The sequence below is a fragment of the Macaca thibetana genome, chromosome 7 (genome assembly GCF_024542745.1).
Source record: "Macaca thibetana thibetana isolate TM-01 chromosome 7, ASM2454274v1, whole genome shotgun sequence".
NCBI classification, from domain to species: domain Eukaryota; kingdom Metazoa; phylum Chordata; class Mammalia; order Primates; family Cercopithecidae; genus Macaca; species Macaca thibetana.
Window position 1 is genome coordinate 151,638,807 of NC_065584.1, and position 20,193 is coordinate 151,658,999.

The following is a 20,193-nucleotide window of genomic DNA, read 5'->3' on the forward strand; positions in this document are numbered from 1 at the left end:
ACATGAGCTTTTCACAGCCACCCTAGGAGATTGCGAGGGAAGCTACCTCTAGCCCCATTTTACAGGTGAGCAAATAGTCCTTGCAGTGTTACAATAGTGTGCTTGTGTAGAGAACTGTTTTGCAAAGAGCTCGATGAATGATGTCTTCTTTGCCTTCCGTGACCCAGGCAGCTGGGTGCAGTGTCGAGATCGAAGACTGAGGCGTCAACAAAGTATTGGGTTCAAATTCCAGCTCTGCCACTTGGAACCCTGAGTAGGTAATATAATCTCTCTGTGCCTCCGTAAACGTGAGGCATAGGAACATCTACCTCACCAACCATTGTTAAGATTGAATCAGAGGCAGGCGGGCTACCTGGAAGAAAGCAATTAATAAATGAGGATTGTGTCATCCTTGTCTCCTGAGGGACGGGAAGAAGAGAGTGAAACCTAAGACCACAGCGGCAGCGCATTAACAGGAGGACCAGCAAGCAACGGAAGTCAGGTTGACAAGCCTCAGTTGGGTTTCAGGGATTCTCCTTTTCAGGCGGGTATTTAGGAAGAGAGAGGGTGAGGAGCACAACGCCCTTCTGCTGCAGCAGCAGCTGCGGACTGGCTTGTGGGAGGCGGTTCTCTGGGGCAAAGCAAGGGCCCCTGCCGCTTCTGGGCTGACTTTGTGGATTCCGCCACACCTCACAGGGCTTTGTAACTCCCCACCCACTTGAGGGTTTGCAGATAACTTTTTTTTTTTTTTTAAACAAAGCGGGGGTGGGGGGTGGGGGATTCCTGCTGTTAAAAACAAACAAAGGGCTTAGACACCGGCTAGTCAACTGCGGGAGGCAGCAGCAAGAGAAAGGCCAAGGGGCCTGGAGTAGCTCCTTAAAGCCGCCGAGGGCCCTGCGGCCAGACGCCCCTGAATTCTTTTGGTGGGGTGAAAAGCCCCGGAGCTCCCCAATGTGCCAGTTGGTTTGTTGTTGTTTTGCTTTTTTTGAATACACAAACTCTCCGAATACTCTTGTCTTGCCCCACTTTTTTGTGAGTTCATTGCTCTGGAAACAAAACTCTTCCATTTACTGGGAATTATCAAATTTCCGATCTTTATCAGGAGATCCAGCAACACCGTGTTATGTAAATTTCTTCCAAAGATAAATTCGAAAGCACCTCCAATCATTCCTTCAAGAACTCAACAGATGTCCTTGAGGCTCATTTTCTGCCGGGCACTCAGTTCAGAAGGCTCAAAGGATCCCTGGCTCCAGCCATTGTCCAGGTTGTCACTGGTGTCCCCAGCTCTCCATTTCTGAGGACCCACTTCTCCCCCCCCACACCCTCCTCCGCACACTTTCCCAAGGCTCTCGGCCGGTGTGATCTCACCAACGAGAGAATAAAAACAGCCCAGGGGCGCGGGCGCGGGCGCCGGCCAAGAGCCTTGACGGGGATCAGCCAGCGCGAGGCCAAGTGCGGGCCCCAACTTCCTGGGCCCGGGCCTTCCGCGCGCCCCCTCTCGGGCTCGGGTCCTCTCCAGGGTGCACTCCCGTCCGGACGGCGCTTACTTGCTGCGAGTCCAACCCTCTCCGGCCCGCAACTCCAACCGAGCCGCACAAGTGTGGACTCCGAGAGCGGACGCCTCGGGCCGCGCTCAGCCCTCCCGCCCGAGGCCCCTCTCGCCGCGCGTTTCCCAGGACTTCCTCCCCGCGCCCGCCCGACTTCAGGTCGGCGCCGCGCGGGGTCCCGCGCGCTCCAGCCAGGACTGCCGCCGCCCGCGTTGCCCACGTGGGCGTGCTGGGCGCGGGGTGGTGGCCGGCCGGCGGGCCGGCCGGCCGCCCTCCCCGGAGCAGGGGGCGGGCAGGGCGCCCGCGAGAGGAGGTGGCGGGGCGCAGGGGAGGAGGCGGAGAGCCCCGGCGGCGAGGGGGCGGTGACAGCGCTTGGAAAGGAGGCTGCACGCGGATTTGCATGAAACACAGACTGGGAGCGGGCGGGAGCGGGAGCGCGGCGCACGCCCCGGGCCGGCCCAGCCAGCGAGCGAGCTAGCGGCGAGCCGGGAGGAGGAGGGTGGCGGGGCGGCGAGGCAGCAGAGGCGGAGGGATCTGCGCATCAAAGCTAGCAAGGCGAGCGAAGTTTGGCCGGGGGTTGGACTTTCCTTCCCGGAGGCGGCACCCAAACAGCTACCCCGTGCGGAAACCCAAACTTCTGCTGCCACTTGGAGTCTCGCGGCCGCCGCCTCCGCCCCGCGTTCGGGGCCTTCCCAACCCGGCACCGCTGCCGTCCGCCCGCCCGGCCGCCCTTCTCTTCGCCGTGGGAGCCGCTCCGGGCGCAGGGCCGCGCGCCGAGCCCCGCAGGCTGCAGCGCCGCGGCCCGGCCCGGCGCCCCAGCAACTTCGCCGAGAGTTGAGGCGAAGTTTGGGCGACCGCGGCAGGCCCCGGCCGAGCTCCCCTCTGCGCCCCCGGCGTTCCGTCGAGCCCAGCCCCGCCGGGGGCGCTCCTCGCCGCCCGCGCGCCCTCCCCAGCCATGTCGTCCATCCTGCCTTTCACTCCCCCGATCGTGAAGCGCCTGCTGGGCTGGAAGAAGGGTGAGCAGAACGGGCAGGAGGAGAAATGGTGCGAGAAGGCGGTCAAGAGCCTGGTCAAGAAACTCAAGAAGACGGGGCAGCTGGACGAGCTGGAGAAGGCCATCACCACGCAGAACGCCAACACCAAGTGCATCACCATCCCCAGGTGGGGGCCCGCCCGGGGGACCCGGGGACACGCCGACCCGGCACCCTGGCACTGCGGGGCCGACCCATTGGGGTTGGAGATGGGAAGAGGGAGAGAGAGGGAGTGAGACTGTGTGGGTGCGTGTGTGTGAGAGTGGGAGCTAGAGCGCGGGCAGGAAGGGGGTGGGGGGACCCCAAACAAAACCATCTCTGCATTTGCAAAGATCAGAGCCCGAGGCTTCCACACGGCACTCTGGCTTCCAGACCTCACATTCCCTTTCCACCTCCGGGAGGGGAGAGCGGGTTGTTGCGGGACTCGGCCGCCCCCACCCTGGGGAGCTGGGGCTGGAAGTTGAGGCCCGCTTTGTTCGGCTCCGCGGGCCGGAGCCCCTCCTCCGCCGCCGCCGCCTCCCGCCCCCGCGGCCCGCGCTCGTGGAGGTGGTGGTGTCTTTGCGTTTCTTTTCTTCAGTCCGGTCTCCCCACTTTCCTCTACAGGAATGCGGTCCGTACAGCTGGGGCTGTGGGTGAGGAGCGGGAGCCTCGTGATTGACAGATTCCTTCTTCGTTCTTTCTTTGCCTTCGGGATTAGCATTTTTATCGAGTATTTTTAGACTCGGTTGTGCCAGTCTCCCGCCCCCTGAGCACGCACGCACTTTGGTTGCAGTGCAATGCTCTGACTTCCAAATGGGAGAGACAAGTGGCAGAAAATAGGGTCTTCTCCCCCACCTCCCACTCCCCATCCCGACTCTTTTGCCCTCCTTTTGGTCCAAGAGATTTTGAGTCCGTGCAGAATGAGGGAGAGGGGCGGGCTGGAACCGGGCAGATAACAAAACACACCCCAAAGTGGGCCTCGCATCGGCCCTCGCATTCCTGTAGAGCCCTCCTTCCCAAAGCGCGCTGCCATCTGTCTGCATCTCCTTTATCCTTCCTGTTGCGCGCTAGCTAGGTCGGGCGGGAGCCCACAGATGGCTGATAGAAAGGGTCAGTGACTTCTCTCCACTCCCCCAGGGCCTTCCTTAGCTTAGCTGTGCCTGGCTGGGAATTGGGGGTGGGGATACCTTGACTTCCTGTCTCTACCTCTCAGCCTCCTTTGATTCTGAACCAAGGGAGAGAGTGTGTGTGTTGGGGGCTGGCTGTTTTGGGGGTCCCAGGCTGCAGAGGAATGAGTAGAAAGCACCAGGGACTGTAAGCCAAAAAAGGGATTGTCATCCCTGCCCGTGGGCCAGGGTGGACTCCATCCTTGGCCACCTGCTTGGGGCAGTTGTACAAGGGCTGCCAGGCGAGTCAGGCAGGCACAAAGCAACATCTGTCCACGGGAACCCAGGGCAGGCCTCCCGTGGAAATAAATGCCACATATGGTGGGAGTGCAGACTTAAATTTTTTTTTTTTTTGACTGGGTGGATCCAGTCAATAAAGGGGGAGGGAAGGCGGTGTGCTGTCTGGGGAAGTCCCTGGCCGTGTGATCGGGAGCCAGAATTGACTTCAGAGGAGGTGGTGTGATGTGATGGTCAGAGAGACCTGGGATTTGGTTCCAGCTCTGGTTCTTAATTCTTCTGTATTCCTTCGGTGGGGGTGGAGAGGGTAGAGTGGGTGAATATGCTACTTCTCTGTCTGGGGAGGGGTCTGTCAAACCTACCTTCCTCTTATCTGCCTGGGTGCATTGAAGACAAGTGCTTTATGCATTGAAACAGGAAAAAAAATGGTATCAATTATAAAACAGGCAGCTGTGAAAAGTGTTTCACGGTTTACAAAGCACTTTCACATGGTTTTCTGAGGTCCTCAAAACAAGATAGAAAGCAAGCAAGCAAGCAACCAGCCCTGGAAAGTAGATAAGGTTGTTAGGCTTAAGATTATCACGTTTTTAAAGCAGAGGAAACTTTAAAAGAGAGAGGTGAAAAGGCTTGAGTTGTAGACGTGGGATTCTGACAGAATGTGCTCTTTCTGCTGACCCATGCTGCTTTATACTTTGAAGATCCTGAATACATTCTTTGCTGAATGCTAAAACTGTGTTAGCTTGGGGAGGGCCCTGTGGATGTTTGTATGTGCGGTTGCTTCTTTAATCTTTGGGCTGGTGATCGCTTGGCAGAGAGGCCCTGCTTTCCCTTGCCTTGGTAGGAGTTTGTCCTCTGTGGGGCCATACCTTTGGCCTGCCTTTTCCTCTTCCAAAGTCCTGCTGAGACTTTGGAAGCCTAAGACATGTGAACGCTTTGGATGATTCTGAGGGTTCAAGCCAACCTGCCCTGTGGCCTTCTCGTGACTTTGTTAGGACTGAGGCATCTTCTGCCTGCCTGGATAGGACTGAATGCAAAAGCAGATTTTTTTTTTTCATCTTTTTTTTCAGTTAGGGAAACCCAGTTGCTTGGGTGGATCCAGACAAAATGGATTTTCATCCTTGGATTTTGTGCCCACGCCTCTGGGTCACCTTGTGTCCCTTGGCAACAGCTGCTGCTGTTTTGGTCGTGGGCAGAAAACTAAAGGCCACGTCTTGGGGAGGTGGCTGGTTTGGCCTTATGCTGGTGATATCGATGTGTCTGCTAAGCCCCATAGATTGCAGTGTTGCTTGTCAAATTGTCTGCTTTCACCACAACTGCCTTTTAGTTTGGAAAGTAGAGAAAGGAAAGCGTTTAACTTAGTCATTCCCCCTGTGTGTGGGGGGTTGGTCACTGGATGCTTAAAAACACTCTGCAAGATCTGGACTCTGGGGTTTAAGGAGCCCTCAGTCTAAGGAGATTAAGCCAAGTGTGTTTTGGCTAATATATAATCACGAGCTGCAACAGCAATATTTGGCAATTAGAGCTGTATACTGGGGACTTCCAGACCACAGGCTTGCTTCTCTGTGACACCAGCTCTAATTTGTTTCAATTATCAGGGGAGCTGGAGTGATACACACTTACCGACATCAAGAAGGTAAAAGAGATTGGTGCCGAGGAAGTGGTAAGAGCTTCATTTAGATACACCAACAAAGGGGCTGTCAGGATACTCTGAGGTCTGGCAGGATTGACAGAATTTACACAAGTTTTGTAACAGCCTCTCATGCCTCACCTGCTTGAGTACCTGAGTAAAGCTGCAGGTATCTTCCTTGCCAGTGTATAAGAATGGAATCAAAGCATTTGCCACTGAATGAGAGTTGGTGTGTGAGCGTTATATGAGGAATAAGGAGCTCGGCACACTTAAAACTTAGTTTTCTGGTAGACACTGGTAGCTTGTGCTTCCACCAGGGAATCCATGCCTTGGCCTTGTTGTTGGGAGCTAGACCAAGCTGAAAGCATTGCTTGTTCGGAAGGGAATTTGGGCTTTCATGTGTCAGAGCACCCAGTCCAGTGGAATATTGGAGGATTGAAGCAAACGCTAGATCTGACACACCGCATCTGCTCCCTCCCTGTGAATCTGATCTTTTTGTTTCGGAAGCAGATTCTTGCCCTGTTGCCCAGGCTGGAGTGCAGTGGCCTGATCTTAGCTTACTGCAACCTCTGCCTCCCGGTTCAAGCGATTCTCGTGCCTCAGCCTCCCGAGTAGCTGGGATTACAGGCGCCTGCCACCACGTCCAGCTAATTTTTGTATTTTTAGTAGAGATGGGGTTTCACCATGTTGGTCAGCCTGGTCTTGAACTCCTGACCTTGTGATCTGCCCACCTTGGCCTCCCAAAGTGCTGGGATTACAGGTGTGAGCCACCACGCCCCACCGAATCTGATCTTTTACTGTTGCCTCCTCTTATTATCTCCTTGAATTTTGCCAGGGTACTCTCACTTTGAGAAGGGAAAAAGATCCTAATCTTTAACATTCTTTTTCCAGATTTCTGGGGATAGACCTATTACCAAGGCTGTAGAGGCCTCCCTTTTCTCGGCTGCAGCTTAGAGCACCATGTGGCCCATTGGAAGCAAGCCCCCTTCCAGCTGCTAGGGAGGTAGTCCCTTGTCTCTTTGCTCTTGTTAACTTTGATTAGGGGAGCTCCACGTAGGGCCTGAGAAGAGGAGGTGCCTGCAGGACAATAGGTAGCTGATGAGGGAACTGACTCAGCTGCAGCTGAACCTAGGAGCCACTTGATGTTCCCTGGGAACATTTAGAACCTTGGAACATGCTGCTTGCACCTGGGAGTGGAATGTTTGCAGACAGCCCCTCTGTTGAGAATTGCCAGTCAAATGTTACAGGGCTGGATTGTGTTGATTTATTGATATTTATTGGACCCCTCCCATGTCTGAGTCAGTTTTTTAGGTACCAGAGGAGGATATAGAGACACGTTTGAAAAGTTCCCTGCCTGTGAGGAGCTTACACATCAGTAAGGGAAACATTAATAGGGCATTATTTGAGTACCTAACTGCTATCTCTTTCTCATTCCCAGTTACCAGTAGAAATATGAGATCTAGTATGGATGATTTTTGATGGGGCCGGGCGTTGATGTGCCTTTTAAATATTGTAGAAGTCACTATGTTCGAAAATAAAATAATGACAGGCATCTGTTTTCTCTGGGAAAAAAACACAAGATTCAGGTCCTGTACCTACCATTCTACTACCTGCAAGGATTTGGGAATCCACTTAAGTTTCACAGCTTTTATGTTTGCACCTGTAAAGTCAGGATGAGATAAGTCCTGTGGAAGTGTTTTGTGAACCAGAGAACTTCACAGGTATGTTACGTTTAGCCTTCGTTCTGTATCATTCATTCATTATTGAATTATTCAGTCCTTGATTGAGCATGTACTACAATGACCCCAGAAGGGTCCCTGTACTCCAAGAGCTCCCTGTCTAGAGCGGGAGACAGACTTGCTCAAAGGTGTAGCATGAGCTGCGGCTGAGGAATGTACTAAGTACCAGCAATATGGAAACACAGTTAATTCTGTGAGAGGAGGTATAGACAGGAGGAGAACCCATGAGAGGTGGAAAACTAAGAAGGGGACAAGAGTTATCCAAGTGAAGGTTTTTGGACTGCAGTATGATGTTGGGAACTTTTTGGTACATGGGGATAGTTCCCTACAAGAATGAGGACATCTTTATCCTCTGTCTTTTACTAAACTGTGTGCTGCTATAAATATGTTACCTTGTAACTGGCACTGAATGGCCAGTGACTTGGGTGCCATATTTTACTCCACTGTAAACCATTTTCTCTTTGAAGTAAAAAGTAATTTGGTACTGCAAACCTGAAATTCAGGTTTCCTTGGTGGGAACAGGGACTTCAGATATATCAGCTCAGAATATGACAGGGAGTGTTAATAAAAAGTGGACAACTTGGCCGGGCACGGTGGCTCACGCCTGTAATCCCAGCACTTTAGGAGGCTGAGGCAGGCGGATCACAAGGTCAGGAGATCACGACCATTCTGGCTAACATGGTGAAACCCCATCTCTACTAAAAATACAAAAAAATTAGCCGGCCATGGTGGCGGGCGCCTGTAAGTCCCAGCTACTCAGGAGGCTGAGGCAGGAGAATCACCTGAACCTGGGAGGTGGAGGTTGCACCATTGTACTCCAGCCTGGGTGACAGAGCGAGACTCCGTCTCAAAATAAATAAACAAATAAATAAATAAATAAAAAGTGGACAACTTGCAGATGGTTGCATTGAAATTCAGAGCTTCAGTGTGATCTAGCTTCTTGTTTCTCTAGTTAACAGTTGCTGAGAATAAATCCTAGATACCCGAGTTTCTGAATGAACATCGGCGCTTTTAGTGGTGTGTTTTTAAAAAAGTCTTTGCAAGGGCAAAGTTTTAAATTACAATTTTAATAACAGAAAAAAGTCTATGAATACCGTCGCATTTAATTCTGATGAGAAATGCAAGAAGTTGATTAAATTGATAGAATTTGTTTCAGGCTTATCACATCAGGAATCCAGTTAAATGAGTTAAAAAATAAATATTGGTTTAATAATGTAGACATGTGATTGCTGTATTATTATAATGGAAATAAAATTAACACAATTTAGTGAACTGAACGACCATTAATTTTTACTTGTTAATTTATTAGGAGATTTTAATGCCATTTGATGCACAGTACAGCCATTATTCTGCATGAGCTCCTCAATGAAATAAATAGGACCAAGCAGGGCTTGCTTTAAATTGAAATCAGCTTTCATTCCCGTTAACCTTATTCTCCCACCTTCGTCCACCTCTTCTTCAGCTTCCTGTAATTGCAATTAAGTTCTCTAAGGTTGGAATGCAGCTTTCTTAATCAGCAAGTCTCATCAATAGTCCTAATTGACTTTTGCCCTTTTCTCCTTTAACATGTTGACTGATTAAAACAAAAGCAAAACTAAAGGAAGACTCCATTCCCTCCCCCAAATCCACATCTCATAGAGTTGGTTGGCTGGCAAGAGGACTGCCCAAGAAGGCTGCTCGTGATGGCAGCCTGCTGAATATACAGGGGATGGGAGATTCACCAGCCATGTGCACACGTGAATGGCTGGTGCAGTGTTGGATGGGACTAGCTCCTCCCTAAGGAGGAGTAGGACCTTCTGTTGGCCTCTGACAAGTCCCTGAGCTATGGAACCTTCAGTCTTCCCATCTTCAAGCACAATGGTTCCTGGAAACAGTGGGAAGTTGCCATCCTAAGTTCATGCTACAGAAGTTTTGGTTTCTAATTTTACTCTATTCTAAGTTTTAGAACAGAGGCCATTCCAAGAGAACGTGTCCAGTTCCTTTTTATGCCTGCCTTTAATGCTCCTACCAGGTGCTGATTTCTGTGCCAGGTAATGGGGACAAAATAGTGAATAAGGCAGATACTGTCCCTGGCGCCTCCTGTAGCTTCTAGTCCACTGGCTGTGAAACACAGGCTCTTTGGAGTCATAAGAATGCTGTATGTGTTCACTCTTTAGCTAATTTGTAAATACTGTTTTTTGGTGCCAAACAAACCGAGTCCTCCAAGCTCTGCAGTTTATTGACTTGACAAGGATCTCTCTCTCTCTCTGTATAACATTATCCTTTGTTTCGACTTAATTAACAGTTGGAGAAATAAACAAATCTATAGCACAAGTCATACTATCCACTGTTGGTTATCTAAGCCCTTCCTATAAACAGCACCCTGCCACAGTGGCAACTGCTGTAGAATGTTTTGACAGAGACTCAGTTTAAAATGAAAACACAGTAGAAGGCTATTAATTAAGAAGTTTGGCTAATTCTGGACTAGGCGAAAGTTTGTTTAGCAGGCCTTTTTGCCCCATGAATGCTGTCAAAGAAAAATTACTAATAAACAAGGGTTTGGGGATTATTTTGGAGGTAGGAGTCAGCAGACCTGGGTAGGTTCTAGACATGGCTCTGTTTCTGATTAGCTGTGTGACCTGGGACAAGTTACCTTACTTCTTTGGGCCTCAAATGTTCTTAACTGGAAAATAGGCTAGATAAGCTCTATTGGAGGGCCTTTCTAACTTGGAATTGTATTCCTACAAGCATTTTATTTTATTTTTTGAGATGGAGTTTTGCTCTTGTTGCCCAGGCTGAAGTGCAATGGCGCAGTCTTGCCTCACTGCAACCTCCGTCTCCCAGGTTCAAGTGATTCTCCTGCCTCATCCTTCTGAGTAGCTGGGATTACAGGCATGTGCCACCATACCCGGCTAATTTTCTATTTTCATTAGAGACCAGTTTCGCCATGTTGGCCAGGCTGGTCTCCAACTCCTGGCCTCGAGTGATCTGCCCGCTTCGGCCTCCGAAAGTGCTGGGATTCCAGGCGTGAGCCACTGCGCCTGGCCACATACAAACATTTTAGAAGCTCCCATTTGCACGCATCTAGTTCATCAGTGAATGACAGATCTTTGATTATCAATGTTCCAAGACTCTGTCAGCCTGGTGTCAACTAATTTACATAAGTGGAATAATAAAATTGTAATTCAGCCTTTAATTTTGGTGATTTCCCTCCCTCTTCCTTTCCTCTTCCTTACTCTGAGTCTGAATCAGTGAAATTTAACTACAAAGGAATGTAAAAATAATGCTAGGATGAAGATGTGGAGGCTGTGCCTCTTGAAATGCAGTGAACAGTTTTTCTTCTTTTGTTGCTATTTTTGACTATTCTAAGAACAGGAAGTTTACTTAAACTAATGACCACAGATGCCTAAAAATGGTTAAATGTAAGAGGTAGGCATTATAGAGGATACCTGTGGAAAATGTTTGCTCATATGTCAAAGTTTACCCAGGAAGCTTCCTTTATTTATTTGCAAGCATCTATATAAAGAAAGGCTGCACTTGATTGCGTAAGCATGAGCCTTTTGTTAGGCAGCGTGGATGTTGCAAGTTTAAACCCCAACTAGGAAATGAAAAGTGAGTTTCCACCTAAATAGTTCTTTTTCAGTATCACATGGCTCTCCCAGCTTACATCTGGCAAGTTTTTCTCTTGAGTGCTTTGCGGGTATTTAGGACTCCAGTATTGTATTGTTTGTTTCTTGCTTGCTTGCTTTTTTTTTTTTTTTTTTTTTTTTTGACAGTCTCGCTCTGTCGCCCAGGCTTGAGTTCAGTGGCACGATCTTAGCTCACTGCAGTTCCAGGTTCAAGCATTTCTCCTGCCTCAGCCTCCTGAGTAGCTGGGACTACAGGCGCCCGCCACCACGCCCGGCTAATTTTTGTATTTTTAGTAGAGCTGGGTTAAGACTCCAGTTTGTTTAAGAAACACTGTGTATGACTTTGCCTTTGAAACCTACAGATTATAAATCTGGTCCCTTTTGTGGCTAAGTGTTGCATCACAAACTGCCAAGCCAAGTTGTAGCTCTGAGATGTCACCAATTTTTTTTTTTTTTTTCTTTTCAACTGGACTTTTGAAAATAGTGATGCTTTTTGGGTGTGTGTTTTTTAAAAGTCTGTTTTTACGCTGTCACAGCTCAAAAATGCCAAAAGGCATTTTTTCCTTAAAAAATCACCTCTGGGCTAAGCCCAAATGTGGAGTAATGAATCCAGAAAGGACTTTTTGAGTAGTTACAAGTGGCTGAAAGCAGGCACTGGTGATGGAAATTGGATTTTTCCTTTTGCTTCAAATCTTCCTGGTTGTAAACTTTTTCTTACTCTTACTGAAGTCAGACTCAAGGTGGGTCTAATTTCTCCTAGTCCATGGGAGGGCAGAGTGAATTACTGTTTGGTGTGCCACCCCTTTACATTTTGTGTGTGGCTGTCTCTACCCAAACAGGTTCTTCACATATTACCTGGGGAGCAGGAGAGGGGGAGGACAGGAAGAGCACAGTTAGGCAGAAAGAGCAAAGCCTCTCAAGTCTGATGGATCTGGGTTTGAGTCTGACAGTTATCAGCTATGTGGTGACCTTGGGTACTTTGCTTCAACTTACTGAGCCCCAGTTTCTGCATCTGTAAAATGAGGATGAAACTACCTACTTCATAGAAATCAACCCAAGTGGCCGGGCACGGTGGCTCATGCCTATAATCCCAGCACTTTGGGAAGCCAAGGTGGCTGGATCACCTGAGGTCAATAGTTTGAGACCAGCCTGACCAATATGGTGAAACCTTGTCTCTACTAAAACTACAAAAATTAGTTGGGCGTGGTAGCGGGTGACTGTAATTTCACTACTCAGGAGGCTAAGACAAGAGAATTGTTGGAATCTGGGAGCGGGAAGTTGCAGTGAGCCAAGATTGTACCACTGTACTCTAGCCAGGGCAACAGAGTGAGACTCCGTCTCAAAAAAAAAAAAAAGAAATCAACCCAAATGAGATAAGATGTATCAAGTACTTTGCCAGTATCGATCATAGTACACAGTAGGTGCTCAGTAAACACTCATTTTCCCTTTCAGAGGGGAAATTTGGCAGATGGTGTCCATCGACTCCAATAGGTGATCCGCTTCCCACCCCGACACCCTTGCTCGCAGGGCATTCTCCTTTGGAGAGTCTCAGTTGATATAGTAAAAGGATCTACTTCAATACACACAGAGAACATACAGACATGCCACTTGTTGATGTAAGGCTTGGCAGGCTATTGAAAGAGAAACAATTCATATTCTTAGGTGGTTGTGCCCTCCCCCCTCACCTTCTCTATCATTATTTTTAAAAATTCGTTTGGTGGACCAAAAATAATAGTACTAAAAACAAACTGATGAATCAGGTCTCCTGGGGTGGGGGATGGGTAAGATCCTGAAGCAGAAACGCAGTGACTCACGCGCCTGTCACTGATAGTTGCCCGTAAGTGCATGGAAGTGCATGATGTTTATTGTTGCTGGTGTTTTTTTGAGGCCCAAGTTGGAAGGCACTTCCGGCTCTCCCTCAAGTACTAGCTTACTGGTTAGCTTGGCTGTTGAGTGAGAATGGTCAGGTCCAGAAACTCATGGCTCTGAAATGACCCAGACGTGGTGGCTGTACCCTTGACTGCCCTCAGATACGTGCAAGAGGGAGCTCACGTTTAAAGAGTCATGCTTTGGCGTTCCACCTGGCTGTGCTCCTCTTGTTGGGGCAAGGAGACTGTAGGGCCAAGGGACAGGCCCATCTAGAGCCAGCACTTCCTTTTTCCAGATCCTGCTCAGAGGCCTGGCCCTGCAGTTCCCTGCCCCAGTGTCTTGAGCCTGTTTCCAAGTCCTGGGTAGGTCTCTTCCGCAGGTCTGTTACTTGAGGGCAGACTGTGTTAGCCATGGACAACACATGTACCCACGGGCCCAGTGGCTGGGCAAGGGGTGCAGGGGTATGAAGGAATTGGCTAGAGCTTGGACTTGTGACCTGGGGACTCAGTGTGGGTGTGCACCAGGCCTCTCAAAGTTATGGGTGGTGCTAGGGGTGGGCTGAGATCTGGGGCTGGGTCTCTCTGAGCTTCCACATTCCATTGTGAAACCAAGGGGTCAGGGAATCCTAAACTCAAACCTGGACTTATTAAAGTATTGGTCAAGGTAGGATGATAGAAAGCGTGCTGTGTAATCGTTTGTTACCTTGATTTCTGTCTTTAAATACTACATATGGTGTGTAGGCCATCCTATGTATTCTTGCTTTGTAGGGACAGGCCTTTCTTTCTTTCTTTCTTTTCTCTCCTTTCTTTTCCTTTTCTTTTCTTTCTTTTATTTTTGCACCATCCGCTCAGTTGCGTGGCCACAACTGAATCCCAGCCCAGGTGGCACCATTATATTGGTAGGATTTTGGAGATGTTCGCAGGAATTGATTTCCCTCACCCTGAACCCAGGTCAGAATGAATTTAATGTAGATGAGGGAGAAGGTGCTACATATTGTAGCTGCTCATTCAAAAAGTGGAGCAGAGAACTGAACCACTGAATGTGCATTTGTTTGCTGGAAATCTTTATTAAGCACCAGAGATACAGAGATGAAATCGTGTCTCTGAACTGCTCAGAGGCAAAAAGGGACACCAGTAACCACAGTTATGGTGGGTTCATGGAAGAGACACTAGAGTGAAGGTCAAACGAAATGTTTGGGAGCCCAGAGGAAGAGCAGATCTATTTCTGCAGGCTTCACAGAGGAGGCATGCTCAAATGGGGTCTTGACGGATGGATAGGAGTGTAGGAGTGGGGTGGGAGGCAGCACAGATTACAGACCAGAATGTGGAAGGGCCTGCTGTCTAGGGAAGGCAAGACAGTTTAGGGTGGCCAGAATGTGGATGAGGGAGTGGCCAGAGAGGAGCTGGAGAAGGATGTTGTCAAGGGCTTTGGTTTGTCAAACTTGGTACTTTGTGTTTGGACCTTGCTCTGTAAGCGTCCAGGAGATTTTAAAGCAGGGAAGTGGCATGGTAAAAGCCACCATTCTATCGTTTCTTATTTCATTTCCTCCTCTTACCCAGTGGCTGTTAACAGCAGGTTTTCTGCCCGAGTTATCCAGGTCAGAGTCATAATCCTTTACAGTACCATGTGAACAGCTTTAGGCTATGTCTGGACCAGGTTGAAAACAGTGTTTTGTTCACTGTCAGGAGAGAAGACATGTTGTTCAGCCAGGAGGGCTCAGGGAGCCCAGGCGTTCAGGTAATTAGCCAGTGAGTCATGTCAGCCTTTTGATATGGATTCCTTGGGAAACTAAGTGGGGTGTTAGTGGGCTCCATGCAGATGCCTGGTCTACCCAAGCACAGGCCCCCCAGTGCGTCTGCTGGGTCTTCCCTGTGCCTGACACAGTGCCTTCATATGGACTGTCTCTGGTCAGTGTTTTTAATTTGTTGATGATTGTCGAGGATAGGCTTTCCAATTCCACACCACACTGCAATCAGTGAAACTACCTAAATTCTGTACTGCAGATCCATAGCATGATGTAGGTTTATTACAAACAGATTATATTCCTTAATAAGAGAGTAAAATAGCATCTTTAAATCAGTATTCTTCGTTCATTTTATCATTGAGAGATTGGGTATGATTTACCTCTCCTCTATAGGGTCAACTTGGTGGTGGTGGTGGTTTACGTTGCTGGGTTTTTAAAAGATTGAGTTTCATGTCCAAGGACTGATTCTAGTTCATGGGCTGTTTTTGAAAACACTGCTAGAAACCTGTCACTGAAGGCAAGACCAGGGGCCGCCTGTTGCTGCGGAGTGCCGTGGGTTCAAATCCCTGCTCCCCAGCTTACTGCAGTGGTGACTGTGGACATGTCGTTTAACTTCTTTGAACCTCCTTTTTCTCATCAGTAAAATGGGAAAAACAATGACCTCCCTCAGGAGGGACGTTATTAAAGTTATGTATTTAGATCGGATTAGATTTATTTTAGATTAAAAGCTTCTTGCAAGCTGTGAATTGTTTTGCAATGTCTCATATTCTTTCTTTCTTTTTTTTTTTTTTTTTTTTGAGATGGAGTTTCGCTCTTGTTGCCCAGGCTGGAGTGCAAAGGCATGACTGTGGCTCACGGCAACCTCCGCTTCCCGGATTCAGGCGAGTCTCCTGTCTCAGCCTCCCGGGTAGCTGGGATTACAGGCATTCACCACCATGCCCGGCTAATTTTGTATTTTTAGTAAAGATGGGGTTTCTCCATGTTGGTCAGGCTGGTCTCGAACTCCCAACCTCAGGTGATCTGCCCGCGTCGGCCTCCCACAGTGCTGGGATTATAGGCATGAGCCACCACGCCTGGCCCCCACGTATTATTTCTTTATGGTGTAGAACTTACTAATACTGCTGAAAACCCTTTCTGACAGAGATGGGAGTTAAGGCTTCCAAGTTCACACCCAGATTTCCCACAGAGACTTTAGAGACAATCATAAATATTGCACAAAATTATATTGGAATATGAGCTCGGGGCACACATGCTCTGGTGCCTTGGTACTAGAAGCTTAGGTGAGCTGTTACTCTTGGCCTTGTCCAAGCATTTGACTCAGAAGATGGTCGAGTCAGCAGTGTTGACTGTTAGCAGATCACCTAAGCCCACTCACGTGGGATGATCCTGGTACGTGCTGCATGGACTGAGTGTCAACTGCATGCTGAGTGTGTGCCAGAGTGGGTGATCTCTTTGATCTTATTTACTTACCTACAGTACTCTGGGAAAGATGGATTATTTATGTTTACAGAGGAGGAGGCTGAAGCATTGAGGAGTCAGTGGCAGAACAGGAATCTCAACTCAGGTCTCTGGTTCCTAGTTATCTGCATTCTACCCCATAGCCCCTCAAGAAAGGGTGGCCATTCTTGTCCTCATACAAAAAGCCGTGACTTTGCTATCATTATTCCCTTTTGGTAAATGACAGAAACAAGGTTCAGATTACTTAGGTAAGTTGCTTTAGGTCTCAGGCTAAGGGCTGGAGCTGGATTTGCTGCTGAAGCTCTACCCCTTTTAGAATCGAGGATGACTACATAATTTATCAAACCAAGACATTTCCAGAAGTGAAAAGGGGCAGCATTATTAATTATGGCCACTATTAATTACGGTCCTTGGCCACAAACCGGGACTGTCCAGGCAAACCTGGGTAATAGTCACCCTGCCTCTGGTCTTGATACCTGACCAAGGTGATGGAGAATTGGATCCGCCAGCTCCTGTGCTGTTGCTTAAGTGGAAGGGAATGTGCAAATTATGTCCTGCTATTCTAAGTGAAAGGACTTGCCCAAGGTCATGCAACAAGTTGGCAATATAATATTTTAAAACTGGATGAGACGTTAAAAACATGGTAAAGTGAGTACCAGAGCTTAATTAACTGGAGTAGGTGTTAGGGAACATTTGGCTATGCTGATGTCTACTACTGAAGGGAAAGGAGGTATAGAGGTCAAGGTCAGGTATGTGTGGAGTAGGTGGGGGTGGTGGTGGCAGGGCATTCGCATGGCTCTGCTATGTCAGCACCATCATCAGGCCCTGTACCTTTGAAGCCCGGGAGATGCCAGTAGGCCCAGTGCAACTTGGATGTTATTTAATGGCCAAGAGCAGAGACTTCTGGGACTTGACTTTTCCTGCCCTGCGCTTCACTTTAGCTGAGGGCTTCAAAGGGACTATTGGCTGGGAGTGGTGAAAGTTTAGTGGATAATCCTGCTGAAGAATTTTGGAAGGCCTTGAGGAAGGAATTAAAAATAACAGTAAGCATGCCTTTTCTTTCTCTTTGATTGTGGTCAGTGCATGGAATGTGCCAGGGCCGCTGCGGAGCAAGCACGTGGCCCCGAATAACCCCTCCCCGCCAACGGAATTCTGCAGAGAACATGTAAGGGCTGTGCTGTTTCACTCCTGCTTCGGGCTCTCAGGGTTTGTTTCCGCGATCATCCAAAACTCATCTTCCTTCTCTTGCCCCAGATAATTTATTGGAAGTCTGGAGAGGGACTTGAGTTCTCTCAACTCTCCAACCAGACTATTGCTGTGGGTGAGGCCCTGTCGGGTGAGCTCCAAGGAGAGCAGTTGGAGTGACAAAGAGGAACGGTTACAGGCTGAGAAATGCGAAATATAAATTCAAACCAAACTTGGCACCTGTTTGGAGAACTTCAGCTGACACTACAGTGCCCCTGTCGTTAGCCTTTGTGGCTCAGCTGGGTCTTATAAATAGAACAAGATGCATTTCCCCTTTTGCTACCCCACAGACACACGGAGGCATGTGTGGGGGTGGCATGGACAGAGAGTATTCATTACTTATGCTCCAGTGCATCAGATAGTCATCGTGGGAACTGAGCCCTGGTGACACGGGGATGACTAGGCCATCTTGTGGGTAAGCCTGGAAGCGGCTTTTGAGTCTCCTGAGTTGCAGCTCTCCTTACCTTTGCCAGCCTCCCTTCCCGAGCTGAGGCCCTCAGTCCTTCATGCCTGTGTGCTGCAGTAAGCCGGTTGGCCCCTTCCGTCTCCAGTCCGTCCCACAATCTGTATCGGGACAGCATCGCTGTATCAGGATGCTTTTGGCCAAAAGCGACTTGAAATCCAACAAACAGCTTTAATCATAAGAGGGCTTATTATCTCCCCTAAGAAGGCTAGAGGCAGGAAAGTTTCAGACATCAGAAAGGACTCAGGAGCCTTACATCTTTCTTCGTGGCCATCTTCTCTTCAAGCTTGTCTCCTGTTGGTCCAAAGGTGGTCACAGCTGTTACAGATATGCCGTCTACGAACAGTTGCATCCAGGGTCAGAAAAGGGCTCCTATTCCTTGGGGGTCTCTCTTTAGGAAGAAAACCTTTCCCAGGAGCCTCCTGGTATCTTGTTGGTCATTATTGTATCACATGCAATCAATGACAGAAATAATGGACCCTCAGAAGCCTCTTGAGGTCAAGGGCCCAGGCTATTCCTTTGACTCATCAGGGTAATTAGTATGGAGGTAGGTGCTTAGTACATTTTATTTGGGTTGGTGCAAAAGTAATGGCAGTTTTTGCCATCGAAAATAATAGCAAAACTGCCATTACTTAGGCACCAACTTACTAATATTTGTTGGTTGCTGGTGTTCTTCACTAAGAGACTCCTGAACACTTATGTCTTGCTGACTTCTGAGGATGTGATGGTAAGCCTGCCCTCATGGAGCTTGTAGTCAAGGTGGAGAGAAGGTGCTGTAACTGTGTTTGAAGCATCTCCCGAGTAGACTGTGGCAGTCTGGTAGCTTTGGAAGAGGTGTTAAATTGAGGCCCAAGGAGAGAAAAGGACCTGAGAAGCACAGAGGGGGGACTGTCTGGGCCTCTGAGTGCCATACCCAGGGCCACACATTTTGTGATGCAAGCCACGTTGTTTCAGGTTTCAAGCAGTTGCGATTTCTGTCTCCACCCCTCCACCAGTCTTATTTTCCTGTTGACAAATGATAACAACTTGCCCTAGGGTTTGGAGTGGGGGCAGGGCACAGCACTGAGGGGAATCTCCTCCCCCAGGGGAAATTTTCTAAAGGTTCTTGCGGTGTTCTAGCTTCAAAACCATATGCAGTTTAATTGCATGTTTAGTATCTTTGTGCATCTCTCTTGCTTTGAATCTGCTGGAAACTTTCTCTGAAAGCATGTATATGTGAAGACATAAAAATTCTATAAATGTTTAGTGGTTAAAAACAAAGTCCTGGCCAAATTATATAAAGTTTTGCCGTCTTCGGATGGAACTTTCTGCAGATAGGGAATACCATTGAGTCGTCCTGTCGCAAAGAGCTAGTAACTAACTTCAAGTGTGTAAGTGCCCTTTCATTCCAATTCAGAGAAAACAGAGCCTGTCCCAAGGCCTCATGTTTTGTTTTCCTATTGATGTAGGAGCTGGGATAACTTGGAACCCCAGGGAACATCTCAGAGTTAATTAGTTTTTTGAGGTCTTTCTGTTTTTCTTGCTTGATTAAAAGAGTTGCAGTTTTTGCTTTGATTGTTTAAAAAAAGAATCTATCGCTACTGAACCAAGAGGTGAGGGTTGGCATGGGGTGGGCACTCCAGTAAATATGTAAGTTGTCTTCCTGCCCTCTTGTCCTGGTGGAGCACAGAGAGGCGCCTTTGAGCATGGGCCTGGAACCAACAGCTACTTTCCTGGAAAATTCTTTAGTTTCCAGAAGCAGTGGCCAGGTGAGCCTGGGCATGAAACCAGACGAAGTTGCCCCAGTGTGAGGCTGATTCTGTTTGCCTCAGTTCTGAAGTTAATGGTCCAAGTTCACTACTCAGAGAGAGAACGTCAGCATGTGGGGGAGACGGAGGCCCTGACGGCCATGCCAGGGTGCCCCCAACCCTTTGTTTAACCACGGCTGTGGACCAGTGGTCTCAGATGTTTACCATCGCCTGTTTATAAGAGGGAAGTGTGGTCATATTTCTATCTCTCTTGTGGGCTTGCACGGTTGCCTTACTGGGGTTCATGTGGGAAGTGGTTACCGTTAGGAGGAGGATGAAATAACAGTACTCACAAAAAGGCTTTGATCCAGGGATCTTTTTAAATGTCATCTTTTGGCCACTGTGTTTTTTTATTTTTATTTTTTGCTATCTGCTTTAACTTCAACGATGAGAAAATCAAACCATATACTGGACATCATTCTACCCAGCTGGGCTGAGTCAGAATTGCAGTTCAAACTACTTCTGCTCTCCCTGGGTTTCATGTGCTTTCATTGTGGGGTATCTTCCAGATGTGCAGTTCTCCGGAGCTAGGGACCCCTGAGCTCCAGCTGCTCTCTGGACAGTACCTCAACATCCCTACAGTATCTGAAATGGAATGTTTGCCATTTCTTCTTATTTCTCCTCCCACAGCCTACTCTGATGTTCACGATTGCTGGAGCCCCCAGGTTCTAAAAAGTGTTGAATCAGCAAGTGAACAAATAAAATGAGAGCCAA

The 20,193-nt window shown here is 48.5% G+C and overlaps 2 protein-coding genes across 4 annotated transcripts in view; one reads left to right on the forward strand and one right to left on the reverse strand.

The window, feature by feature from the left end:
- SNAPC5 (small nuclear RNA activating complex polypeptide 5) overlaps positions 1-20,193 on the reverse strand; it is a 717,963-nt gene that overhangs the window by 614,683 nt on the left and 83,087 nt on the right. The window lies entirely within an intron of this gene.
- Positions 1,979-20,193, forward strand: part of SMAD3 (SMAD family member 3) — a 131,433-nt gene continuing 113,218 nt past the window's right edge. Inside the window, exon 1 of one of the 3 annotated variants that reach the window (XM_050795996.1) lies at positions 1,979-2,687. In XM_050795996.1, the coding sequence (XP_050651953.1) occupies positions 2,482-2,687 (206 nt within the window). In that variant the 5' untranslated portion in view covers positions 1,979-2,481. The remainder of the gene's footprint in view (positions 2,688-20,193) is intronic. The other 2 variants (XM_050795997.1, XM_050795998.1) reach the window with 2 other exon arrangements.